Source organism: Podarcis pityusensis (genome assembly GCF_964106645.2).
Source record: "Podarcis pityusensis genome assembly, chromosome: 8".
NCBI classification, from domain to species: Eukaryota; Metazoa; Chordata; class Lepidosauria; order Squamata; family Lacertidae; genus Podarcis; species Podarcis pityusensis.
This window is the reverse complement of record NC_138033.1, coordinates 26680-53858: the sequence shown is the minus strand read 5'-3', so window position 1 is coordinate 53858 and position 27179 is coordinate 26680. Positions and strand designations below refer to the sequence as shown.

The 27179-nt window shown below is 51.8% G+C and overlaps 2 protein-coding genes across 2 annotated transcripts in view; both read left to right on the top strand.

The window, feature by feature from the left end:
* Positions 1 to 8502: 8502 nt before the first annotated feature.
* SERTAD1 (SERTA domain containing 1) lies at positions 8503 to 12771 on the top strand. Its single transcript, XM_081019561.1, has 2 exons — positions 8503 to 8656; positions 10947 to 12771. The coding sequence occupies exon 2, from the start codon at positions 10951 to 10953 to the stop codon at positions 11677 to 11679; it is 729 nt and encodes a 242-aa protein (XP_080875687.1). The 5' UTR covers positions 8503 to 8656; positions 10947 to 10950; the 3' UTR covers positions 11680 to 12771.
* An 11785-nt stretch (positions 12772 to 24556) lies between these two features.
* Positions 24557 to 27179, top strand: part of PRX (periaxin) — a 29283-nt gene continuing 26660 nt past the window's right edge. The window contains exon 1 of the mRNA XM_081018576.1: positions 24557 to 24697. The gene's annotated coding sequence lies outside the window, so the exon portion shown is untranslated. The remainder of the gene's footprint in view (positions 24698 to 27179) is intronic.

The window sequence follows — 27179 nt, the reverse complement described above, 5'->3', positions numbered from 1 at the left end:
GTGGAAATGTGTGTCATTGGCTCTGGGAATGTCCTCAGCACCCCCAGACCTGAGAGTTAACTCTTTATGGACAAAGTGTGCCCTTTCAGCAGCCCCCCAGGTCTGAGCCCTGCCAGGTGGTGGCAGCAGCCATGGGCACAACCGGAAGCTTCTCCTACATGGAAGGCGTTCTTGCTCTTCAAGCCCCCCCCCCCCTGGTTCTAGGAGGCCATGGGGTGGGGGATGGTGGGGATCCGTTGAGCCCATCCCTCGCCTTAACAGCCTCTTCCTCTGACACGTCTGGCCTGCCCGTCTCTGGCTCCTGCCTCATGGGCACTGCCAAACCCCTCTCCTGGGCCAGTGCCCTGGCCTCCTGCCTCCTCCCCACACTGTCAGAGCCCTGACAGGTTGACTATCAGTAGCCGGGGCAGGAGCAGGGCAGGTGTTGGCTCAGGTGGGCTGGGGCGGCTTCTCCCTAGTTCAGGGACTGGGAACCTCAGGCCCGCCAGACATTGTTGGACTCCAACTCCCAGCATTCCCTGACCATTAGCTGTGCTAGCTGTGGCTGATGGGAGTTGGAGTCCAACTCTCTTTCTGTACGCAAGCCCATTTTCCTTGAAGCAAAGTTGCTGCTGCCACCCCTGGTGGGCATCTTTTGCCAGCCTTGCCTTTTGCCAGCTCAGTTCGGAGGACGGGGACTCCTTTGCTACCTCTTCCAAGCATGTGGCCAGTTGGCTGAAGCAGCCCTGGAATTGCATCTTGACTACCTCTTCAAGCTGGTTCTGCATCCCAGCAATGGGGCTGCCGCCGCCGCCGCCGCCTTCTGACATTGGCCAGACCTGCTTGGTGGTTCCCCAAACACATGCACATTGTGGTCGTCTGCTCTGGAAACGTACTGCTGATGTGCCAAGGCAGGTGCTCCTCTGTTGCAGAGCCTCTCGCCAGAGCCATTCTTCCTGGGATCTTGAATTTGGGGAGCACCCGTGACCTGTGAATCTCTGCATTTCTCTGGCCAGCCCAGAAAGAAACTTCTTGGGCCACATTCCACATCCCTGCCTTGGCAGACATTTGGACCATTTGCCACCCTCTGATGGTGCCCTTGAGTGGACAGCTTTGGCTCGCTAGTCCTGTTCCAATGAGCATGATGCAAATTAAAATCTCTCATGGGTTGGGAGCCCCAACGTGAACTGGCAACACCAGGCTGCAAATGTCCCTTCTAGACTTCTGAATACCCACCTTCGATGAATACTTGAAGAAGCCAAGTTGTGTTGCTTTGACAGAATCACAGAATTGTCAGGTTGGAAGGGACCCCGAGGGTCATCTAGCCCAACCCCGCTGCAGTGCAGATATCACAATATTGCATTCCTTCTTTAAAACCTAACCAAAAAAGTTAAGCTCTCAGGTCAGTGCTGATGTCTGTAACAAGTTATTTATAAATGTTATAACTTATTGCCTGATATGTTAAAGGGGAGGGCAAAGGACTGGGGTCTGTTCTCCTGGGCAGCTTCCAGGGTGAGATGCCTCTCCTCCCATCCCCAGCTGGGAATATGAGGAGCAGCCTGGCTTTCTCTCATATGCCGCCTTAAGGACAAACACATTCTGGCATCAGCTGTAGGCCCTCTAGACCAGGCTTCCTCAACCTCTGCCCTCCAGATGTTTTGAGACTACAGTTCCCATCATCCCTGACCTCTGGTCCTGCTAGCTAGGGGTCATGGGAGTTGTAGGCCAAAAACATCTGGAGAGCCGTGGTTGAAGAAGCCTGCTTTAGATATTGCAGTACTACAACTCCCATAATCCCTAGTCATTGACTGTGCTTGCTAGGGTTGATGGTTTAACAACATCTGGAGGGCCAAAAGTGCTTTAAAATGCATTCACTTCTATGGTGCCAGAAGACTTTATACTGCTAGTTGTTTGGAAAATGTGATATGAAATTCTCTTAAGTGCAATATGTATAATACAAGGCACCTCTGGATTATCCTAGTGCCTAAATTTGTGCCCTGAATGTGCCAGGAAGAGAGATTCTGCATACAGGCTCCAGAAATCTCCTCTAGCTCCAGACTCAACGTCATTCACCCTCCTGGTCCCTGGCATGTTTTAGCACTGAAAGAGGTTCTGGCCTCAGAGCCAAGGTCTATGCAAGTAACAGTTTTGAAAGTTCCTGTTGCTTTCCCCCCAGGAATCTTGTTGTGGCTCTCTTTCCTGGAGTCCTTGAGAGAGACCTTGGGAGGTGGAGGCTGGGTGGCAGAAGGCTTTCTGCAGAGCAGCTGCTGGCCTCCTCCCCAAAAGCGCCTCCAGCCAAGGAAGGCGGGGGTGGCGAGGAGAGCCTGGCCTTGGCCTGGGGCTCAGAGCCTTTGCTGCCACTGAGCCCCTCCGGGACCTTGCCCTGCACCTTCGCCCAAAGCCAGTCAGCCCAGGAAGCTGGGAGGAGTCTGCCGGGCAAGGCCAAAGTCCAGCATCCCCTTTTCCCAGAGGCCCATGATGGGAAGAAGGAGCAGGACCTGAGGGAGGTGGGGACTCTCCCCTCCTGCCATTTCCAGCAGATGGGATTCAGAGTTGGGGGTTGGGGGCTTCATCTTTCAGAAACCCCACAGGCTGTGGGGCAGGAGCAGAGCTCTCCTTCTGTGGGACAGTGGTTGTTTTTTTAAATTTATTTTTTCATTCGCAAAAACATACATAAAAGCAAACAAACAAAAAAGGCATACATAAAAAATAAAATAAAACAATCTTACAATGATTATTCTTAGACTGATATAGATCTTGACTTATATATAATGAAATTATTTACAAATCTAAGATTCATATACTCTTGTAGTTATACAATATCTAAGAAAAAAGAAAGAAAAACCTGTCAAAATGACAACTTAGACAATGAAAATACCTATCTATTGTAAAGTAATACTTAATATAATTCAAACCAATAATAGTGTTTTTTGTACACTATAACCTTTGATTTGGATTGAATCCCTTTTCAATTTATTATGTTGTTGACTTCCTTCTACCTCATTATAGTTACAGTTCGAGTATTGCTATTTTTTGCCCTGTATTTAATTGTTTATCATCTTGGAATGAAGAGAAAAATATTTTACTGCCTGTGAAATTATTCAAGACACAGCCAAGTCTTATTATTGAAACCTTGTTTTGTTAAGTAATTATTAAAACATTCCCATTCTTTTTTTAACTTTGTCTGTTGATTGATTTCTTGTTAGCTCCATCATTTTTTCTGTGGGACAGGCTGCAGGGGGAGCAAACACCTGAGGACAGAAATGGGGGCTGTGTACCCCTGACAGTTAAGTCCAGTCGCGAACGACTCTGGGGTTGTGGCATTCATCTCGCTTTACAGGCCGAGGGAGCCGGCGTTTGTCCGCTCTGCAAACAGTTTTTCCGGGTCATGTGGCCAGCATGAGTAAGCCGCTTCAGAACACTGACACCAGAGCAGCGCATGGAAACGCCGTTTACCTTCCCACTGGAGTAAACTTTCTCTACTTGCACTGACATGCTTTCGAACTGCTAGGTTGACAGGAGGTGAAGGTAGTTTGTGTCTTGAGAGACTGAAATTCCTGCCTCTGCTCAAGGTGAGGACCTGAGTTTTCTCTAGCAGCTGCAATATACCAGGCTTTCTTAACAGCGACACTTTCCGGTTATTCCATGAAAGCAACTAGGCTCAATGAGAACAGAAGGGGTCTCAGACTCCGCCAGCCAAGCCCTGAACTATGTGCAGCAACAGCAGTACCTTGGAGCACTGGCAGAATGCCCCTTTCACTCTGGAGGTGTCACCCAACCGCCACATGCACGTTTTGTGGGTAAAAAGGCTTTTGCAGGCAGGCTGGCTGCCAGGACATTTCCTGGATCCTAGGCAAGCAAACCATTCAGTTTCATTTCTTAACTTGCCTTTACGTCACGTGCTTTTTTCTGCTTGTGATCCTCTGGGTGTTGCCAAAGCTTCCTGTCCAGCCTGAGAGCTCTGCAACGAGAGGGGAAGGAATTGCCCGCTCCTGAACGTCCCAAGTGAGAGGGAGATGGGGCAGAACAGAAGCCATGTTGATGAACACAAAATAAATTATTTCTGCCCCTCTCACCATCTCTCGGCATTGAAGGATCCGCCACAGAATGTATCAAAAGCACTGTTTCCAATCTGTCGTAGAGTCCTATTTTTGTATTTTTCAGAACAGCCTTCTTCAAACTGGTGCCCTCCAGGATTTTTTGGACTACAGTGGTACTTGGTTCTCAAACGCCTTGGTTCCCAGACACCCAAAACCCAGAAGTAAGTGTTCTGGTTTTCGAACGTTTTTCAAAAGCCAAACGTCCGATGCAGCTGTTGGCTATTGTTTCCAGGCGCCTGCACCAATCAGAAGCCGCGCCTTGGTTTTTGAACATTTCGGAAGTCAGACGGACTTCCGGAACAGATTAAGTTTGAGAACCAAGATACCACTGCATCTGGTGCTTTTGGTTTTGCTATTTATTTTGCTATTTTGTTTTTGAGGTTTTTTTGGTTAATTTGCTTTTGTGACGGTGTGGAACCCAGTTCAGCTGATTGATTGATTGACTGATTGTGTGACTGTGGAAATGGATAAAAGTCCCCCCTCCAAACAATGACTATCATCAGAGCAAGGAAGATTATTTTTTTTTAATTTTCATCATCTACAATACTGCCTTCTTTATTTTATAGTACAGTACATTGATTACTGCTTTCATTTTATGGATCTATGGTCTCGTTAGAGAGGAAAATTAATGTTAAATTGCTGTTTTAGGGGTTGTTTTTAGAAGTCTGGAACGGATTAATCCGTTTTGCATTACTTGGTAAAATGCGGTCTTGACTATGCTACCACTCAGTGGATTTGTAACTGGCTGACTGACCGAACCCAAAGGGTGCTCATCAATGGTTCCTCTTCATCCTGGAGAAGAGTGACTAGTGGGGTGCCACAGGGTTCTGTCTTGGACCCGGTCTTATTCAACATCTTTATCAACGACTTGGATGATGGACTCAAGGGTATCCTGATCAAATTTGCAGATGACACCAAACTGGGAGGGGTGGCTAACACCCCAGAGGACAGGATCACACTTCAAAACGACCTTGACAGATTAGAGAACGGGGCCAAAACAAACAAGATGAATTTGAACAGGGAGAAATGTAAAGTATTGCACTTGGGCAAAAAAAATGAGAGGCACAAATACAAGATGGGGGACACCTGGCTTGAGAGCAGTACATGTGAAAAGGATCTAGGAGTCTTGGTTGACCACAAACTTGACATGAGCCAACAGTGTGACGCGGCAGCTAAAAAAGCCAATGCAATTCTGGGCCTCATCAATAGGAGTATAGCATCTAGATCAAGGGAAGTAATAGTGCCACTGTATTCTGCTCTGGTCAGACCTCACCTGGAGTACTGTGTCCAGTTCTGGGCACCACAGTTCAAGAAGGACATTGACAAACTGGAACGTGTCCAGAGGAGGGCAACCAAAATGGTCAAAGGCCTGGAAACGATGCCTTATGAAGAACGGCTAAGGGAGCTGGGCATGTTTAGCCTGGAGAAGAGGAGGTTAAGGGGTGATATGATAGCCATGTTCAAATATATAAAAGGATGTCACATAGAGGAGGGAGAAAGGTTGTTTTCTGCTGCTCCAGAGAAGCGGACACGGAGCAATGGATCCAAACTACAAGAAAGAAGATTCCACCTAAACATTAGGAAGAACTTCCTGACAGTAAGAGCTGTTTGACAGTGGAATTTGCTGCCAAGGAGTGTGGTGGAGTCTCCTTCTTTGGAGGTCTTTAAGCAGAGGCTTGACAACCATATGTCAGGAGTGCTCTGATGGTGTTTCCTGCTTGGCAGGGGGTTGGACTCGATGGCCCTTGTGGTCTCTTCCAACTCTAGGATTCTATGATTCACTGTACAGCCTCCCACTCTCTGCCTGTCTCAGCATTGTATGACTTATGCTAGCTGGGACTGCAAGTAGCCCAACGAAGCGGGGGGGGGAGGAGGGAAAACAGGTTAGGAGAGGATGATTTAGATCAGTGGTTCCCCATTAAGGGTCCGGGGAGCCCTGGGGGTCTGCAGAGCGCACCCAGGGGGGTCCATGGCCCCATCCCTTGCCTCCCCCCCAGCTCACTGTCATTCGCCTTCCCTTCAAGGCGCGGAGGCAGAGCAGCTTTTCTTAGTCAGCAGGAAAGCAGCAGCGGCGGCAGCCACAGAGGACGAGCATCTTTGCTGGCTGCCCCCCGAAGGTGGCTTGATGCCCCCGTCCCCTCCCAAACCATGGAGGTGACTCCGCTTTCTCTCCTCCTCCCCCCACCTGCCTGATCTCCCCGGCTGCTGCTTCCCTCAGCCCCACGCCTGGTCTCTAACTTCAGACATTGTAATATATCGGAACATTGTGATGTTTAGCTGCTGATATATCACAATGTTGAAAGCCAGATGTCGCTTAGCCCTAGTCTGTTTTTTAGTACCTACCTAAAATCCTTTGCTTATGTGGCTGCCCCACATTGCTTTGCAGAAATAACTACCATAGTTATCAAAATTTTGAAAAGTAGAGGGTCAGTGGCTTGGCTTTTGCAAAATAGGGGGTCCTCAGTAATTAGTCTTTGTGTATGGAGTTTTCTTGGCAGGGATACTGGAGTGGTTTGCCGGTTCCTGCTCCAGGTGGATCACATTTGGTCAAAACTCTCCACTATGACCTGTCCATCTTGGGTGGCCCTGCACGGCATGGCTCATAGCTTCTCTGAGTTATTCAAGCCCCTTCGCCATGGCAAGGCATGGTGAGACAGTGTTCTCAAAGCGACCAGCATGAGTCTGACCAAACTGCGGGAGGCAGTGGAAGACAGGAGTGCCTGGCGTGCTCTGGTCCAGGGGGTCACGAAGAGGCGGACACGACTAAACAACAGTAATTAGTTAATTGGGAATCACTGATTTAGATGCGTCAGGTCACATTTGCTTGTTTACTTTTGTTTAGCAGAATGTGACATGGACATTAATCATGCCAGGAACTCTGCCTGGGTGTTTTTATAAAACCCTGTGACAAAAGCTCCCCCCCCCCCAAATGTTTGGCTTTTGAAGGGGGCTCCTTTCCCCTTAGCTGGCTGCTACTTCTTTGCTGCAAACGGTGGAATGGGCTAGAAAGTTTGGGAGGTGGGAGTTCAGTCTGCGGCACCCCTTCTCAGCTGGAAAACCCCATGGCAGATCTTGGCCCCAGCCACAGAATTGTAGAGTTGGAAGGGGTCCCCCAAGAGTCATCTAGTCCAGCCCCCCAGACTAAAAAGGAAGTGGGCAGCCGGTATCGCCCGGAGCTCTTTCAAATCCACAAAAAGGTCATAACCAAACCCTTTGGGGTCGCTTGATCTTCAGTAGATCCTAAGGAGCTGATGGGAGGTGGAGCACAGCTGCAGGGCCGTCTGGAGGACCTCAGGGGCTCCCCACCCCTGGAAGAGAAGGTTGGATTTGTTCAGGGACAAGAGGTGTCCTTGGTTTGGCGTCTTGGTGCTGCTCCGCAGTCTGGGTTTCCTTTAGGGTGCCTTGAGGCATGTGCAGAGTTTCTTCCAGGCGTGTTCAGAGTTGCTTTTAGTTGCAGTTCTTTCCATAACTCCTCACTTTGCTTTGCTTTCCAATTCCTTCTTGGTTTGGGGGCACTATTTTTATTATTAAACTTAAAATTTGTTTTTTCTTTGTGAACTGAATAGATGTTTATTCCTGAGCCATCAGTTTCTGCTTCTTCAGTTTCTTCTTCTTTAGAGCAACTTCCTCTTCTGGCTTAGGGACAATTTGCTCCTTCTCTGTGAGGATCATCTCAGTGTGGCGAGTTAATGCGACCAGGAGCCCTGTAGGTTGGCCTGCGCATTTGGGGAGCTTTGTTAACCTGAATGTGCTCAGTTACAGGAGAGTCCCCTCCCAGACCCTGGAGTTCAGCATTGCTCTTTTCAGCATATGCAGGAGGGACTCAGCACGCCCCCGGGTCCAGCCCCCCTGCTTGGCCCGGCACACCTGCCCACGCCACCATTGGAACGACGGAAGGGAACACACTGCTTTGGGAGGGTCACAGCCTTCAAGCATGTACTTGGTAGCCTGGGCAGCCTCACGTGGTTGGACCCCCTTGACTTGATTTTGCGGGGTTCTCCGGATCAAGTGAGTAGCGGACCAGGTTCAGAGCTTTCCTTTACAGCCACAGCTGCCGCCGGGGAAAAGGCGGGGGGGGCGCTATTTTTAAACTGGAAATATTTAGTTCATAAAATTTATTCACGGCTTGACTGTAAAACAAGATCCTTCACATGGGTCGACAAAGTGATAATTTTACAGTTTTATATTTTCAAAAGTCTCTTCCCGCCCCTTCCTCTCCGCGCTCGTCTGAACGCCTCGCATCCGGAGCGACTGCGGAGCGGCTCCTCCGCGCCGCAGCCAATCAGCGCGGGGGGCGGGGCCTCCGGCTTGTTTGTTCCATCCCGCCCCGCCCCCTTCCTTCCCGCAAGGATGAGTCGTCCCGGCGCCGCCCCTTTGTAGGCAGATGAGGCGGCCTGGCGTGCTCCGCCATTGGCCGGCGCCGGCGCCTCCCCCTCCGCCCCCGCAGGGCGAATGTCTCCTTCCCTCCCGGCCGCGGCGGCGGGAGTCCAGCCCGGAGCGCGGAGGGGAAGCATGCCGGCGCCTGATTGGCTGCGCGCCGCGTTCCAGACCCCGCTGATTGGCCCCTGAAGAGCCGGGTATGTAAATCGGGGGGTCTCGGGGGTCCCTCGCGGGGCCGCGCGCCGGAGGATCCCGGCTGGATCCCGGGACTGCGCCGCCCGCCCGCCCGCCCGCCCGCCCGCCCGGGGACTCAGCCCGGCTGCCGCCGCCGCCGCCTGGCCATGAGTCACTCTCCGCTCGCGCGACGGGGAGGAAGCTGCGCGCGCCCCCGCCCGCCCGCCCGGACGGACACCCGCGGGGGCTTCCCAGAATGCGGGGGCCGGGGATCCGGGCCGGGCGAGACTTGCCGGATCTCGTCCCAGAGAGTTGGGGGGGGGGCGGTTACTTTGGAGGAGGGATCTCCTTAGCCGATCGACCCCCAAGAGCGGGGGGAAGGGGCTCCGGATCTCGCCCTCCTCCGGGGCAGCTGGATCCCGGAGCCCAGCTGGGCGGAGCGCAGCGCGCAGAGCGGCCGGATCCAGAACGGAAGCCCTGCCGGGTGGGGCCTGGGCGCCGCGACCCCCACCCATCCCGGCCGCGGGAGGAGGATCCCTCCGGCAACCCCGCCCCCACCTCAGCTGCGGGGAAGGATCCGACCCTCCTCGCAAGCTGGAGATCCTGCCCGGTTCACAGCTTCACTCAGAGACCTTTCTTCTTAATGGGCGTCGTATGTAAGCTTTACTCCAGAGTAGCCCCGTTGACGTTAACGGACCTCACTTGGACGTGTTCATTAAACGTCAGTGGGTCTCCTCTGAGTAGGGCTAGCATCGGATCCACCCCATAAACTGCGAAGGGGGTGGGGGCGGCGCTTCTTGGATCAGAGCCTTGGATATTTTCACACCGAAACCAAAAATAGTGTTGCACTGCTGTGGTTGTTTTTTTGGGGGGGAGGCAAAATCAACAGCCAGCTTCCAAATAGCCTCACAGCTGGGGCGGGGGTGTGTGTGTGTGTTTAATTATTTCATTTCCTAATTTAATCCCCGCTTTTCAGGCCTCTTGAAGCATCTCACACAGACTTTATTTTTAAAAATTATAGATTGGTACAGATACGTAAACAATAAAAAACCAGTCCTGTAAAAAACACAGTAATATGGAATATAGCTGGAATATCGGGTATGCAGGACTCTCCCAGAGTCCTGGGATCCTCCCGATACTTTTCCTACCCATCAGCCCCTCTGTCAGGCTGCTGGGGGCTGCTGGGAGTTGTAGTCCAGAGCATCAGGAAGGCAGCTGGCTAGCAAAGGCTCTCAAAGTGGCCCCTGCAGGTGGGATTTACCCGGGGGGGGGGAGTTAAGAGGGTGGCGGGGGGCACTGGAGGGGTAATGGACTCTGGCATTGCTGGACCCAGTTCACCAGTTTAGCTGAATCCGTTATACCCACCTTTCTCAAGCCGTTTTTTGGCTACAACTCCCATCATCCCTGTCCATGGATCCTGATAGCTGGGAATGATGGGAGTTGTAGTCCACCAACAGCTGGGGACCCAAACTTCAGAACGGCTGATGCCCGCCCAGAGTGGCTGGAGAAACTCAGCCAGATGAGCAGGGTATAAATAATAAATTGTTGTTGTTGTTGTTGTTGTTGTTGTTGTTACATAGTTTCAGTCGGTTTCTGAATAGATGTGCAATTGATTGTTAATAATAATAAATTTTATTTATATCCCGCCCTCCCCAGCCGAAGCCGGGCTCAGGGTGGCTAACAACAATAAAACAGTACAAAAGTACAGCACAAACAACACTCTAAAACCATTCATTATAAAACTAATTCAAATCAAGCCACTGGCAACCATTGGGCCAGAGCTCCGCGAAGATTGCCGAGGGAGGGAGTCAGGCTGTGCCCTGGCCAAAGGCCTGGTGGAACAGCTCTCTTTTGCAGGCCCTGCGGAAAGATGTCAAGTCCCGCAGGGCCCTGGTCTCTTGTGACAGAGTGCTTTGACTTCTATTGTGTTATTTATTATCTTCCTTGGTGCAAACCTCTCTTCTGGGTCATGCTTCTGACAGGGTAGGGGGCACTGGGGGTGGGTTTATGAAACCAATGGGGCAGGACCCCTCTCCAAACAAAATTAGGAACCACTGACCTAGAGTCTGGGTGCCTCTCTAGTGAGGCTCCTCCTGCTCCAGTTTTTGCCTGGTGTGTGTGGGGGGGGGGAAGGCTTTGCTCCGGAAGGGACAGGGCCTCCCTCCCCAGGTGGGCAGGGTTTCAAGGGGAGGGGCTGCTGCTGCTGCTGCCGCCACCCTGGGGTGACTGTGCCAGCTGCTGCCTTGGGCTGCTTGGGCCTTGCGTATTCCCCTACAGAGTCCCCCTGACCCCCTGTTCTCTTCCCTTCCCCAGAAAGATGCTGGCCAAGGGCACAAAGCGGAAGCGGATCGAGGGGGACGAGGGCGCCCCCTCCGCGGCCCCCACCAGCTCCCTCTTCAGCCTCTCGGTCTCCAAGCTGCACCAGAGCCTCCAGCACGTCGAGCCCAACCTGCGGCACCTGGTGCTCGTGGCAAACACCCTGCGGCGCATCCAGGACGAGATGCAGCCGGCCGCGGGGGCCCCCTTCCAGCAGCCGGACCCTCCTGCGGCCCCCGCTGGCAGCTCCGTCTGCAGGGAGAGCTCTGGGGGCGCCCTGCCCTGTGCCCTCCAGGACCCTGGCAGGAGGCTGCCTCCGCCACCGCCTTCTCTCGCCCCCCATGCGGACGAGCTGCTCCTCTCCAGCATGGACCTCTCGGTCTTCTCCACCATCCTGGAGGACCTCAGCGGCCTGGAAGGGTTTGGGGATGCCGTGCACCCCTCCACCGCCCAGCCCAAGGGGGGCCCGCTCTGCTCGGAGCCGGAACGGACTTCACAGCCGTGCTCCTCCGCCCCGCTGGACACCCTGGGCCCCAGCACCTACCTGCTGGAGGATGGCCTGGAGGGCATCTTTGAAGACATTGACACCTCCATGTATGACTGTGAGCTGTGGTCGCCCACCAGTCTCCCCAGCTTCAAGGAGGCCTTTCCCAGCTCGGAGGATGAGCGGCCAGGCTTGGCGGACCTCGATTATCTCATGGACATGCTGGTGGAGGCGCAGGAGCTGTGACCGGGGAAGGGGGAAAGGGGGGGATGGACGTTCCTGTAGGAGCCGAGTTTCACCTTGGGGTGGAGGCACCTCTGGTGGGTGGGTCGCAAGTGGGCAACGGAGCGAAATGGGGGCGTTACAGTTAGCATCAGGCTGTATTCAGCTCAAGAGTTTTCCTCCAAGTGGGTCTATGCTGACTGCATTGAAACAGCCAGAGCCTTGCGTGGAGATGCAAAACGGCCCCATTTACATCTTCCGAGAAGCTGTTTCCTCAACTTCCCGTATGAGATAATCCCACAAAGGAAGGGGCTCTGCGGCCCCCTGGACATTCCTGGAGGTCAGAGTCCTGCTTTCCATGAGAATCTGGGCACCTCTGAGAGGCTCAAACAGATTACAGTGTTACCTCGGTTTAAGAACAGTCCTGTTTACGAACGATTCGGTTTACAAACTCCACAAAACTGGAAGTAGTGTCCCGGTTTGCAAACTTTACCTTGGTCTAAGAATGGAATCTGAACGGTGGAAGGGCACTGGAGGCAGGAGGCCTCATTAGGCAAAGCGCGCCTCGGTTTAAGAACGGTTTCGGTTTAAGAACAAACCTCTGGAACGGATTAAGTTCGGAAACCGATGTCCCACTGTACCTGATACGACAAGGTTCTGCAACAGCTTTTTAAGGCAGGAATGGCTCTCCTGCTTCCCAGGGGCAGGGGGGTGGGATTTTCCATTTGTGGGGGGCTTCCCCCCCAAAAAAACCCCCCAATGGGCCAGATTTTGACTGAGGTGTTGACCGACTTGTTTGCAAAGAAGCAGCACCTGAGTCTCGGTCGTCCTGAAGGGCCTGTTTGCTGAGCTGGCCCCGCCTTCTCCATTTCCTCCTCCACCCTCGGCTGACTCCTCTGGGTGGCAAGGGCAAGAAAGGCAGGACCAGGTGCTCCCTTGCGCCTGCATCCTTGCGTATGTGTGCACACACAGATGTCTGGTGTATTGAGAGCTGCCCTCAGCGGCAAATGGTTGTGAGTCTGGGAGGCTAATTTATTGTCTGAGTACTGAGGACTTGAGCTTGGCAATCCCATGTACTGTTTATGTCTCATATCACTTTTTAAATGACCAAATTTATCTTTCTGTGTGTGTGTGTGCGTTTCACTTGGGGGACCTGAAAAGGTAGAGCCATAGAAGGAAGGGACCCCTGGGGGTCATCCAGTCTGACCCCCTGCAATCCCTGACCAGTGGTCACCCAGCCTCTGCTTTAAAGCCTCCAATGAAGAAAAGGCCCGCGCCTTCCAAGGGAGACCTCCAGAACGGTCTTCCTAATGTTCAGCTGGAATCTCCTTTCTTTCAATTGGAAGCCGTTGGTTCCTGTCCCGCCCTCTGGGGCAGCAGAAAACAAGCTGGCTCCGTCTTCCATGGGGCAGCTGGAAGGGGTCTGAGGGTCATCTAGTCCAACCCCCTGCAATGCAAGAATCGCAGCTTGCTGTCTCCTTCATGGCTCAGGGGCAGAGGTGCTATATCTGAGCAGTGAAGTTCCCAAGGTGTTGCCTTCATTCGTGGTCTGGCAAGAAAACTGGGAGGGGGGGTGTTCCTTGTTGGATATCCTTTGATGGGGGGGGGGGATGGAACAGCTGATTGGAAATTTGCTCCAGAATCACTTGACCATCATGTGATTCTCGTAAGTCTTCCCAGAAGGGGATCTTTCAGACTGGATCTATTGCCTAAAAGCCACTGGTTGAGGGGGAGGGGCGCAACTAGCAGACGGGAAACCACAGTGGCAGGATGCAGGTGGGTGGCATATTTCAAACCACATTGACACGGATTTAAATTTAATAATGTCAGAAAATCCCTGTTGGGTCAGACCAAGCTCAGTGCCACCCCCCCCCCAATATGTCTTTTGCACCATTGCCAGCCAGCTGCCGCCAGGAAGCCCCCACTCAACCAAGGCTACAAACACAGCATTTGCCCACAACGTCTGGCACTTGCGGGTATATCACCCCTGTATGTGGAGGCTCTCTTCAGTTGGCATGGGGGGTGAGGCAAAAGTTGGGTAAAGAAAACTTTAGCTCCTTCTCCCATCATACTAAATGTCTTTTTCCAAAAGAGCCCTGAGCGATTTTGGGGAAGGGCCCCCTCAAAGGCTGGGCACACGCCTGGCCCATTTGTAGGCAACACACACAACACCGTAGGCAACACAACAACAGAAAGTGCCTTGCAAGCAGGCAGAGACCCACGTTGAGCACAGAAGTCCTGGTTCGTTAGACAACCACCGCCATTTTCTCATCAAGGTGAGGGAAATGCGTGATTCAGCCCAGAGAAGCCCCCTCCTTGCGCTCTCTGCTTCCAGGGAATCTCCTTATGGGGCCAAACGCAAGCCTGCTGGCTGGGCGCTCTTCACTTTGGCCTGGGCTGGTGTCGTGCAGGCGGCTGGAATTCACAGTCAACATTTTATGTTTTGTGTATCATTGTGTTTGTTGCATTTCTATCCCACTTTTTTCTCCAAGGGACTTAAGGGGGGACACGTGGTTTCCCCCCTCCTCACTTAACCCCCAGAACAGCCCTGGGAGGTAGGGTTGGCTGACACAGCGCCTGGCCCAAGGTCACCCAGTGGGATTCAAACCCTTGTCTCCCAGGTTCTGCTACTCTGGCACTCTGACCATTACGCCACCCTCTTTCTTTAATCATTCCTAGCCTGCATTCAAAATTGCATTCCCCCCCTCCCAGTCTCGCATCCTGTTCTCGGCGGCTCAATACTACTATGAATCAAGATAGACTGTCTCTGGGCCTGGAGGTTCCATAAGAAGACATCTGAAGGCAGCCCTGTTTAGAGAAGTTTTTAATGTTTGAAGTTTTATTCTGTTTTTATTCTTCTGTTGGGAACTGCCCAAAGTAGCTGGGGAAACCCAGCCAGATGGGTGGGGTATACATAGTAAAATTATTATTATAAGAACAGCCTGTGGGATCAGGTCAGTGGTCCGCCTAGTCCAGCATCCTGTTTTCACAGTGGCCGACCAGACTCCCACGATGGGAAACCTGCCATCAGGATTCGAACACTAGAGCGGCTCTCCTGACTAGCCACTGGGGTTCAGAAGTGCTGCCTCTGACCATGGAGGCAGCGCATGGCCATGTAACCACTGATAGTGCTCTCCTCCATGAGAGCTCCTCCTTCGATAGCTGGAAATAATACCACAGCAATTAAGAACCATTAACATCAGCCATCAAAAGCCAGGGGCTAAGGGAGTTTCTGAAGTCCTCCAAAGGGTTTGGTGGGTTCCCCCAGGGAGGGAATCCTGTGTGCAAAGAAAGGGAAAGTCTCTTTCCGCCCCACACTTTGCTTTCAAACCATGCACTTATCCTCTGCGCCTCTGGGGGGCTCTCCCAATATATGGGGCTTCAGCTGAAGGTGGTCTCGCCCTCGTATCGCCGCTGGCGCTGGGAGATGGAGACCAGGGAACGAGGAAGCCTCTCTGCCCTTCCCGGGACAGGTCCCAATTCTGTGGACTGAAAGAGGACGTGGTGGGGGCTGGAGGGGCCCATAACTGCTGTGCTGAGCGAGGGGTTTTAGCGCGGAGTCAGGTGAGCCCTGGCGTGTGGGGGGCGGGCGGGGAGTGTCCACTTCTCAAGGGGTAATAATACTAATAATTTATCATTTATACCCCAGCCACTCTGGGCGGCTTCCAGCAAAATATTAAATACAATAATTTATCAAATTTTAAAAGCTTCCCTAAACAGGGCTGCCTGTTTGTGAAGCTGAGGCTCCCCGTCCTTTCGAGATTGTCTGGCAGGTGGAGACTTCAGCACTGAACGGCAAGGAGCCGTACCTGGGGCAGGTGTTTTGAAGTCTGGGGCTGGGCTGGGCAGGAAGCGGAGGGAGGAAATGATGCCTCGACTCTGCTGGCCTGACTCATGTCCCTTGGCATCTGCCCCCCCCCCATGGGTCCTGCCCCATTGCCCTAGATTCCGCCTGCCTTAATCGCCCGCTGGTTTGGGGGCAGGCAGGCAGAGCGTCGGGATGGAGGCGGGACCTGGAAACAAGGAACAGGAAGGCGCCTTCATACACCTGGCAGAGCGGGCTCAGCGGCTGCCCAACTTCTCAGACCCCCTTTCCAGTGCCCCTGCTGCTTCATCCCGCCCCCTCCTTGGGGCACCTGAAAGATGAATGTGCTATAGGAGGCGTTCTCAAAGTGAGTGGTAGTGGCTCTTGGGGGGCGGTAGGATTCCCTGGGGGGTGTTAAGAGGCAAGGGGGGGCAGAGGGGGAGCTGGAGCTGTACATTCATTCATCATTCATCATTTTATTTGTACGCCGCCTTTTCATAGTTAAAAGAATGCTCAAGGCGGCTTACAACCTGCCAAGATTTACATAATTACCAACATAACAAAAGTCATAAACAATAAATAAAACACACCAAAAAGTACACAACCAAATGGAAAACAAATTCCACATAAATTATAAAATCTAAAACTAAGAATACAGCATTCATATCAATCACAATTTAAAATGACATACATAAAAAATAAAAGCAATTTGAAAACAAAAACGGAGCCCTCTCTGCCCAGCCTCTCAAACTTTGCAAAGGTGGGATCACCAGATCAAGACAATTCGTTTGGTGGAATTACTTAAAGTAAATAGGGTTAACTGGATTTTGAATAAATCAGTTTGTTTCGAGTATTATTCCGATCGTCTTCTTTCGTGGGTCGTGCAAACGCTTTCCTAGGGCAGTGCTATGGACCTGTTAAAAGCTCAGAGCCTCTTCCAGGAGCAAGAGGGGCCCCTGTTTCTTCCAGAGCTCCTCGGGAGTAGAGGAATGGAGGAGTAATAACAGAAGGGCAGCCAGAGAGAGAGGCAGGCCGGGCGAAGACCGGAGGGATGGGATGCCAAGCTCCGGAACGGCGTCTGTGGAACGGCCACAAGAGGGCAGTACTGGGTCAGGGCTGAGCCCTCCCTGGCCGCCTGCGCTCCAGCTGGACTAGGAGGAGCAGGGCTTTTTTTCCCTAAAAAAATAATGTTTAGGGGTACTCTCATTTTGACTAAAAAAAAAAACCACACCGCCATTTTATAGTTCAAATCGGGAAACATAAATACTTTGGACAAAAATACAAAGATTCACAAAATGTTTAGGGGTCTGCGTCCCCCCCAGGAAAAAAAGCCCTGAGAAGGAGCATCACTTCCTTCACATCCGATGAAAGAAAGTCCTTCTTCATGCGGTGCAGAGTTAAACCCCGGAACTCACTCCCCAGGAGTCGGAGGAGGCAGCCCTGCTTCCCAGACCAGTTGCTTGGAATTGCAGCAGCTGAGAGCTGGTCCAGCTCGCTGGTTTCCCAGGGAGGTATCTGGTTGGCCCCCGTGAGAGCAGGAGGCGGGGCTAGCTGGGCCAGGGGCCTGATCCTGCAGGCTCTTCTTAGCTCTTCAAAGGGCTCTGCAAGTGAGCAAGGGGACATGATCCATCTCTCTCGAACACACGTCATAGCGGTGCAGAGGCCAAGTCAGATTCATAGAGTTGCTGAGCTGGAAGGACCAGGAGGCTCACCTGGCCCAACTCCTGCAGGGCAGGAATCTGAAGGCAGCCCCGCCCCCCCCCTTGAGGGAAGTTCGAATGTTGGGTGTTCTATTTTGTTTTTAATGGTCTGTTGGAAGCTGCCCAGAGTGGCTGGAGAGGCCCAGCTAGATGGATGGGGTATAAGCAATAAATTATTTATTGTTGTTGTTATTATTATTATTATTATCATCATCATCATCCAACATGGGGCTTGAAGTATATTAATAGTGATAGTGATATTTTAGGGGGCAGGCAAGCAGGCAGGGCCCATGACTTACATCACAGGCACCTACACAACACAAAACACTGTTGCTGGATGTAGGTTTTATTTTATTTGTTTTTTATCGTATATTTTGGAAATGTACATCCAGGTTTTTTTCCTTAATTTTTTTGGGGGCCCCCAAGAGAGTGGGGCCCTAAGCTATAGCTTGTTTAACTTATACATAAATCCAGCACTGCTAATAACCACCCATTGTGGGAGACGGTCATGCTTTTCCTAGATATAGGTAGGTAGCCATGTCTGGTCTGCCGTAGTCAAAACAAAATAAAAAAAATCCTTCCGGTAGCACCTTCGAGACCAACTAAGTTTGTTATTGGTATGAGCTTTGGTGTGCAGGCACACTTCTAACAGAAAGAACCAAATGCCCCTTGGGTTTCTGAAACTGTGTAGGACAGGCCATCGCAAGCAGAGTAAATGGATCGAAACTTTCACCCATGTGCTTGGGGGTTGTTGCCAGGATGAGGCAGGCGGGATTTAGGCCTTTTGGGACCAGAAGAGAGAAGGTTGAGAGACAGTTACTATTTTCTGCTGCAACATGTTGGGAGAGTCTTAGTTACCCCACAAACCCATGACTGCTGCTGCTTCCCAGCATTGAGAGCGCCTGGGATGCCCTCGCAAACGGAAATCCATGAATGCCTGCAGGAGGCAGTGGTGGATGGCTTTAAAAGAGGATGAAACAAATTCATGGAGGAGGAGGAGGAGGAGAGGGCCATTGAGGGCTTTATGTTGAGTACTGACGCCTATTTATCTAGGAAAAAAGCACTGGCTCTGTCATGCTTCTGCATCCTAGTGGCTGGAGACCGGAGGAGGGGAGAGCGGCTCTTGCGCTCGGATCCTGCTTGCTGCATTCCCACAAGAGGCTTCTAGTCAGCCACTGGGAGAAGAGGAGGCTGGACTGGAAGGGCCATTGGCTTGATCCAGCAGGATCCTCTTGCGTTCTCCTGCGGGGCAGGTGGGCGTGGCCCCTGGCTCTCCCCATCCCCTCAAGGAAGTCCCCTCTCTGATGAGGACGTCCGGTGTTTATTCTGGATCCTCCTGGTGCTTGACCTGCTGCCATGAAAGGGGGGCGGGCGGATGCAAGGAGCGCCGGAGTCTTAGTCCAAACAGGCCTCAAAAATAGCTCTGGCTCCCTGTGCTATCTTGGGAACAGGCTTACTTTTCACCCTTGGCCTGGAGAGTCCGGGGGCCTCTTCCTGCGCTCTGCCCCCAACTGCGGACACGGACTCAGCCCCCTCCAAGTCCTGGAGCTGTCCAGGGGGTGCCTTGTGCTGGAGAAATCACTGCTGTGGGGAGGCCATGCCCAGCCCGTGGGGTGCAAGGTGGCCTGCATTCCACAGAACGCCCAACCCCTCCTTCCAGCTTGCATCTTTTTCTGTGGTTGCTGCCAGTTTCCAGAACTCCCTTGCTGACTAGCTGCGATTCCTGCATTGCAAGGCCTAGATGACCCTTGGGGTCACAGAGATTCTGTGACTAGTGTACAGTGGCCACCCCTTTCCAAATAATCCAATCTTGCGCTGTGGCTAGTCCATAGTTCTGCCAATGTCCATTTCTGGCGATTGAGATGGGCTGTAAAATGCTACACAAGAACAGAAACAGAGGCTGCTGGATCAGGCCGGAGGCCCCTGGAGTCCACCATCCTCTTCTCACAGCAGCCCACCAGATGCCCCAGTGGGAAGAAGCCCACAAGCAGAATCCTGCCCACCTGGGATTGCCAGCAACTGGTAGTGGAGCGTCACTGCAGCCTTCTCCTCCATGAGGGAATGAATGAATTTGTTGCATTTATAGCCCACCTTTCCTCCAAGGACAGCATACATTATTTCCCCCTCCCCATTTTATCCTCACAACACCCCTGCGAGGTAGGTCAGGCTAAGAGTGAGCGACTGGCCCAAGGTCACCCAGTAAGCTTCATGGCTGAGTGGGGATTTAACCCCAGGTCTCCCAGGACCTCATCTGACATACTCTTCTTCTTCTTCTTTTTCTTCTTCTTTGGCGATCCCTCGTAGCCGAGAAAGATTGTCTTCCATAAACACGGTTTTAACAGTGAGTCCTTAAGTGACTGAGGAGGCCAATTCTGGATCCACACGTCCTTCCACAGTGGGGACATTGGTTTCCGGGAGGGAGTTGATCCCGGCGAGGGTTTGCCAAGTGTGCCGTCCTCTTAGCACGTTTCTCCCTTGCGTCCTGAGTTCGAGTGTCTTCAAAGCCTATCACACCTTTGTAAAGGCTGTTCTTCAATTGGAGCGCTCGCAGGCCAGTGTTTCCCAATTGTTGCTGTTTATACTACATTTTTTAAACATCACACTGACTCTCTCCTTTACTGAATACCAAAAGTTCAGTTTCTGATGCATGTTTGTGATCTCTGAATTTTTAAAGTATTAGAAGCTAATTTGCTTTTAGAAACATTCATGGAGTATCCACAGCAGTGACCAGAGGAGGAATGACGCTGGGAGGAGCGCAAAGAGAAGAAAGGTCCTGGTGCATCTGCAGCAACACAACCGGGTGCCTTCCTCTGCCCCGGCTGCAACAAAGCATCTCTCCCCTATCGGTCTCTTCAGTCACAGCAAGCGCCACAACTCTCCAGTGGTTTGACTTCACCCCCAAAGGCACACTCCTCCATTGGGGGTATCTGGTTGGCCACTGGGAGAACAGGGTGCTGAGAACATTGGCCTGGTCCACAGAATCATGGAATTGTAGAATTGGAAGGCGTCCCGAGGGTCATCTAGTCCAGCCCCCTGCAATGCAGGAATCTCAGCTAAAGCATCCAAGATCTGCTTCAGAACCTCCAAGGAAGGAGAGCCCATCACCCCACAGGCTCTCCTGATGTTCTCGTCTCTTCGCAAAGCTCTTTGAGGTTTCTTCTTACAGTCAAGCGATGTATACATTTCTAAATCAAACAAATAAAAATAGCCAGGGTGGCTATCTAAAGAACTTTTAACTGAGTTAAGATTAAAAAAGGATGTGTACAAAAAATGGAAAAGGGGGGAAACCACCAAAGAGGAATTCAAACAAATAGCCAGCACGTGTAGACACAAAGTCAGAAAAGCTAAAGCACAGAATGAACTCAGGCTTGCTAGAGAGGTTAAAAGCAACAAAAAAGGTTTTTATGGGTATGTTCGTAGCAAAAGGAAGAACAAAGAAACAGTGGGGTCACTCAGAGGAGAAGATGGTGAAATGCAAACAGGGGACACAGAAAGGGCTGAACTCCTCAATGCCTTCTTTGCCTCAGTCTTCTCCAATAAAGAAAACAATGACCGACCTGAAGAATTTGGAGCAAATGATTCAGCAGAGGAAACACAGCCCAGAATAACTAAGGAGATAGTACAAGAATACTTGGCTAGTTTAGATGTATTCAAGTCTCCAGGGCCAGATGAACTGCATCCAAGAGTACTAAAAGAACTGGCAGATGTGATCTCAGAACCACTGGCAGTCATCTTTGAGAATTCCTGGAGAACAGGCGAAGTCCCGGCAGACTGGAGGAGGGCAAATGTTGTCCCTATTTTTTTTTATTTTTTTTAAAAAAGATTTTTATTATGATTTCAATAAAGAAGTTAAACAAAAAAAACATAAAAGTAGAAATACAAAAATACACAATACATAATTCAAAAAGAAAAAGAAAACACAGAAAACAAAATACAAAAAAACAAAAAAACCAGAACAATTAAAAACAATATCACTTTTCCATTTCCGTTTTTAAATTTACTTATTTTCTGGACTTCCTCATACCTCCCTCTTTTGTATTCCAGTCCAAATTGTTTGTCCAGCAATTTCTTTTCCACTTTTTTAATCCCAATCTTTAATCTTAATATCATATATAGCACTTAAACTTCTTTAATCCTAATCTAATGTTGTCCCTATTTTCAAAAAGGGGAAAAGAGAGGACCCAAATAATTACCGCCCAGTCAGTCTGACATCAATACCAGGGAAGATTCCGGAGCAGATCATTAAGCAAACTGTCTGTGAGCACCTAGAAAGGAATGCTGTGATCACCAATAGTCAGCATGGATTTCTGAAAAATAAGTCATGTCAGACTAACCTGATCTCGTTTTTTGACAGAATTACAAGCCTGGTAGATGAAGGGAACGCAGTGGATGTAGCCTACCTTGATTTCAGCAAGGCATTTGACAAGGTGCCCCATGATATTCTTGTAAAGAAGCTGGTAAAATGCGGTCTTGACTATGCTACCACTCAGTGGATTTGTAACTGGCTGACTGACCGAACCCAAAGGGTGCTCATCAATGGTTCCTCTTCATCCTGGAGAAGAGTGACTAGTGGGGTGCCACAGGGTTCTGTCTTGGGCCCGGTCTTATTCAACATCTTTATCAACGACTTGGATGATGGACTCAAGGGCATCCTGATCAAATTTGCAGATGACACCAAACTGGGAGGGGTGGCTAACACCCCAGAGGACAGGATCACACTTCAAAACGACCTTGACAGATTAGAGAACGGGGCCAAAACAAACAAGATGAATTTTAACAGGGAGAAATGTAAAGTATTGCACTTGAGCAAAAAAAATGAGAGGCACAAATACAAGATGGGTGACACCTGGCTTGAGAGCAGTACATGTGAAAAGGATCTAGGAGTCTTGGTTGACCACAAATTTGACATGAGCCAACAGTGTGATGCGGCAGATAAAAAAGCCAATGCAATTCTGGGCCTCATCAATAGGAGTATAGCATCTAGATCAAGGGAAGTAATAGTGCCACTGTATTCTGCTCTGGTCAGACCTCACCTGGAGTACTGTGTCCAGTTCTGGGCACCACAGTTCAAGAAGGACACTAACAAACTGGAACGTGTCCAGAGGAGGGCAACCAAAATGGTCAAAGGCCTGGAAACGATGCCTTATGAGGAACGGCTAAGGGAGCTGGGCATGTTTAGCCTGGAGAAGAGGAGGTTAAGGGGTGATATGATAGCCATGTTCAAATATATAAAAGGATGTCACATAGAGGAGGGAGAAAGGTTGTTTTCTGCTGCTCCAGAGAAGCGGACACGGAGCAATGGATCCAAACTACAAGAAAGAAGATTCCACCTAAACATTAGGAAGAACTTCCTGACAGTAAGAGCTGTTGGACAGTGGAATTTGCTGCCAAGGAGTGTGGTGGAGTCTCCTTCTTTGGAGGTCTTTAAGCAGAGGCTTGACAACCATATGTCAGGAGTGCTCTGATGGTGTTTCCTGCTTGGCAGGGGGTTGGACTCGATGGCCTTTGTGGTTTCTTCCAACTCTATGATTCTATGAAATATCTTGCCCAAACCTCTGGGGCTGGACTGTTGTTCCACTGGGTGGCCCAGGAGTCTGGGTCTCAGGGAGGTCTAAAACTGCTGGACTTTGCAGGGGACAAAGAGGCCGGCGCTCGGACGGCTTCCTCTGGCTCACTGCCCTCCCGTCCGAGCGGCCCGTCCAGGGGCAGACGGGACATGGGGGGGGGCTCCCTTTTGTCTGTGCCGGGTGTCCACTGAGTCCAACAATGCGGGGATGCTTTTCAGAGGCTGCCCAAACTGCTGATGGTGGCCTTGCGCTAATCCTGCTGGCTGGCTCCCTTTTCATGCCTCGGTGTGTGTTGGGGGGCTGGGCTGGGGGGCTGGGCGGCATTTCGCTGTGCTTGGCAGCTCGGCACGGCATTGCCCCCCGCCCCAGAGCTGTGGGTGCTTCCCTGTGGGACGAAGCTTGGGGATCTGGAGAGCAGGGCAGAGATGTGCGAATGCTTTGCCCGGGTGTTTGGGGTCTCCTGGTCCCCAGCAGCCAGTTATGGTAAGGTGGAATGGCGGGGGGGGGGGGAGGTAGCAGACTTGGGAGAAGGGAAAGTGGGGGGTTGCTCCCCTGGAGTTGTCCCTGCCTGCTGCCCCTGAATGCTTCCTTCAGGCTGGGCTCAGAGGCAACGACTGGCCTGAAAGGAAGGTGAGGGGCTCTCTGTGTGTGTTGGGTGGGGCGGATTTTGGTGTCTACTATATAACAACAACAACAACAACAGTTTATTATTTATACTCCACCCATCTGGCTGGGTTTTCCCAGCCACTCCTATTCAACTTATATGAAGGACGTGTCTTGACCCACAAAGGAGCTGGGAGTTTTTGGAGCCTGCAAAGTGGCTCTTGTAGGAAATGTATATGGGGGTGGGGCTGAAATAATAATTTTTTATTACATTTATTACCAGCCCTTCACCAGTAGCTCTTAGGGTGGGTTACAGCAGTTTAAAATTCAGAATTAAAAGCAGTTAAAACAGGTTATGCTGCATAAACTATTTCCAGCTCAGCTGGTTCTAATAAGAACTGTAACTTTCAAGACTTTCCATTTTTCCTTCTCCCTCCCTGTCCCTCTTTTCTTATCTGCTATAACAACTCTTCTGTGTCGATCACAGCTTTAACTTCCTTGTCAGGTGGGGGTGGGGGGAGGAAAATCTGCAGGAAACAACCCTCCTTCCTGGTCTCAGGAAAGGGTGATCCCAAGGGCAGGGCGCCTGACTGGCTCCTAGGAGGTCCCGAGTTCAGTTTCCGAAGGGCAGCACGCAGGTGGGGCTGGCTGGAGAGATCTCCTGGACAGCTGCTGCCAGTCAGGGATGGGTGTTATCTGGCATGGCATAAGGCACCTCCAGTCGCCATGCCAAATGGGGGAGCAACCCCCTGCTGCTCCCAGGGCTTGAGAAGGGGGTTTGGGGCATCCTGAAGGGCGAGGGGATGGGCTCCTGCTGCAGGGCTCGCTCTCCGGCAGAGCAGGGACTGGCATCAAGCCCAGTGGCCCCCGCCGTGGCGCGGGCTCTCTGCACATGCTCAGGCACCCCTCGGCCGCACGTGGAGACGGGCAAATGAGAGGGCGAAGCGGGGGAACCTTCCACGCTGAGAAGCAGCCCACTCGGGGGGAGGGCGCCCCCTTCATATTTCTCCACGGTGGGTGGGGCAAAGCGCCTTCAAAGAGCAACCGGGACCCGGCCCGCCGCTGCCTCTGTCCTGCCTCTGGAGCCTCCGCTCCTCGCCTCTGAGCGCGTGCAGAGCGCGCTCTCGGGGGCGGCTTCCTGCGTGGCGGCGGCCCCTCCCCGGGCGGGGCCGGGACTGCCTTGACCCTCCTCCCGCCTGGCCGGCCCCGGCCCAGCTGGGCGCCCACGGGCTGGAGGGCCGGCCGGAGCCGCCCCCTTCCTGCTGCCCGGCAGCGCCCCGGCCCCGCGCCCGGCCGCGCCCGCCCAGACCGGCCCAGGCGAGCGCAGCGCCGGAGCGGGAGCGGGAGCCGGAGCGGAGCCGGAGCGGGTAAGCAGCCGCCGCCGCCGCGCCTTCGTTCTCTTGGGGAAGCCTCTCCGCCAAGCGGGCGCCCCGGAGCCCCCGCTTCCTCCAGGCTCAGCCCCGGCGCGGGATTCGAACCGGCAGCCCCAGGAGCCTCGCTGGCCGTCCGGGGAGGCCGGGATGGCGGGGCTGCTGTTCCTAACATCCCACCCCTCGGAAGCCACTCTCTTGGTGGGGGTATCCTGGGTGTCGCGCCTGCTCTGCCCCTTTCTAGCCCCCTCTTATTCCGCTCCCGCCTCTCTAAATCATCCCAAGCTGCAGGGACACTTTTCATCTCCCCCCCCCAGGCCGGGACTTAGTACCCTCTGAGCAGGAGGTCTGTCACCTCTTGGGGGGTAGTGCTCCGTGTCCTGCCCTCCCCCCCCCCCCCCACGCTGGTCTTGCACAGGATTGGTTTCAGGCAGTGCATTTCTGTATGCCCAACGACCTGGGGGGGGGGAGGGAGGGTCTCCTCTAAAGCAGCAGTCGCTCTCCTTGGGCAAGAGGGCAGAGCCCCTCAAAGCCCCCCAGCAAGGACCGGTCAGAGACAGGGGCGCCGGCTTGGCCTGCCCGACTAGGAGGCGGTTTGGCTGGCTGGCTAGTACAGCCCAAAGAGGGTCCTTCCGGCAGTGGGGAGCTTGCCCTGTGATGGGGCAGGGAGTTGCTTGGCCTGGTCTGATCCTCCCCATAATTGGGGTGCTCTCTGCTCTCCCCTTGAAAGGATGGAGAGGGGTCTGGGTGTGCTTTCATCTCCATTTGAAGCCTGGCTCTTAGATTCCTATTGAAGCTCATTTAGTGTTGTTTTTTAAATAAAAACTCCTAAAAAGAAATCAGAGCAATTTACAACCATTCTACAGAAAACAATATAAACATGTTATAATCAGAGATCAGCTAGCTATTGTGGAAAACTGTGTTCCTGTTTGCCTGGTGAGATAGAACTGTTTTCAGTAGCATTATAAAATCCAAATGAAGGTGCCTTCTGAATCTCTAGTGGCAGAGTGTTCCACAGGATTGGGCTGAAAGGCTCAGTTTTTCATTGTTGTCAAATGCTCCTCACCAACTCAGGGAATAACCAATGGCGCAGATGATCTCAGCGATGGAGCCAGGATTGGTCCCTGAGCAATTTAGGCCTAAATTGTTCAGGGCATCGTAACTTAATAGGAGGACTTTGAACTTGGTTCAGTAGGAGATGGGGAGCCAGTGCAGCTGTTTTAACAATGTCCTTGCCCAGAGGCTCCCATCAGCAATCTGGCTGCAGCATTCTGCACCGGGAGCTTCTGAACCAGTCCCCAGGGAATTGGCGATTCCTTGTTGCTGAGTAAGATTGTCTTCCATAAACACGGTTTTAACAATGAGTCCTTAAAGTGACTGTGGAGGCCAGTTCTGGATCCACACGTCCTTCCACAGTGGGGACATTGGTTTCTGGGCGAGAGTTGATCACGGTGTGGATTTGCCAAGTGCGCCGTCCTCTTAGCACGTTTCTCCCTTGCATCCTGAGTTCGAGTGTCTTCAACTTCTGTTTCAGTGTATCTGAAGAAGTGTGCTTGCACACGAAAGCTCATACCAAGAACTAACTTAGTTGGTCTTAAAGGTGCTACTGGAAGGATTTTTTTTATTTTGACTATGGCAGACCAACACGGCCACCTATCTGTAATTCAAAGCCCAGGACACCTTTGGTCAAGGCTGTTCTCCAACTGGAGCGCTTGCAGGCCAGTGTTTCCCAATTGTTGGTGTTTATACTACATTTTTAAAGATTTACCTTGAGACAGTCTTTAATACTAATACTAATACTAATACTAATACTAATTTATTTATATCCCGCCCTCTCCAGCCGAAGCTGTGCTCAGAGCGGCTAAGAACAATAAAAGTAACACAACCTCTTTTGTTAACCGCCAGCATTATGCTTTCCATTTTAAAGTTTGGAATAGAGTGGTTGCTTTGGAATATGATAATCAGGCATCTGAACAACATGACCAGTCCAACAAATGTTGAAGAATCATTGCTTCAACACTGGTGATCTTTGCTTCTTCCAGTATACTGGTATTAGTTCACCTGTCTTCCCAAGTGATGTGTAGAATTTTTTGGAGACCCTGTTGATGGAATCTTTTGAGGAGTTGGAGATGGCGTTTATAAGTGGTCCATGTTTCAGAAGCATACAATAAAATTGGTAGTACAATAGCTTTGTAAACAAGCATTTTGGTTTCCCTGCAAATGTCCTGGTCCTCTATCACTCTGCACGTCATTTGGGAGAAAGCTGCACTCGCAGAGCTCAGGTGATGCTGGATTTCAGAGAGGAGCGTACCCCCACGACACAGGTGCCAGGGGGCCAAGGACCCCTCACTCAGTGCCACTCTCTGGCTACGACCCTGGGGAGACAGACAGAAGTGCTGCCATATGGCCCCTCCAATACCCACCCCACTGAGCTGGTCTCCCTCTCCCTGCCCCTTTCGCAACACAGGTCCTCCATCAG

Bases quoted from the DNA above. Each gene is read 5' to 3' on its own strand.
- SERTAD1 (XM_081019561.1), top strand. From the start codon at position 10,951: ATGCTGGCCAAGGGCACAAAGCGGAAGCGGATCGAGGGGGACGAGGGC.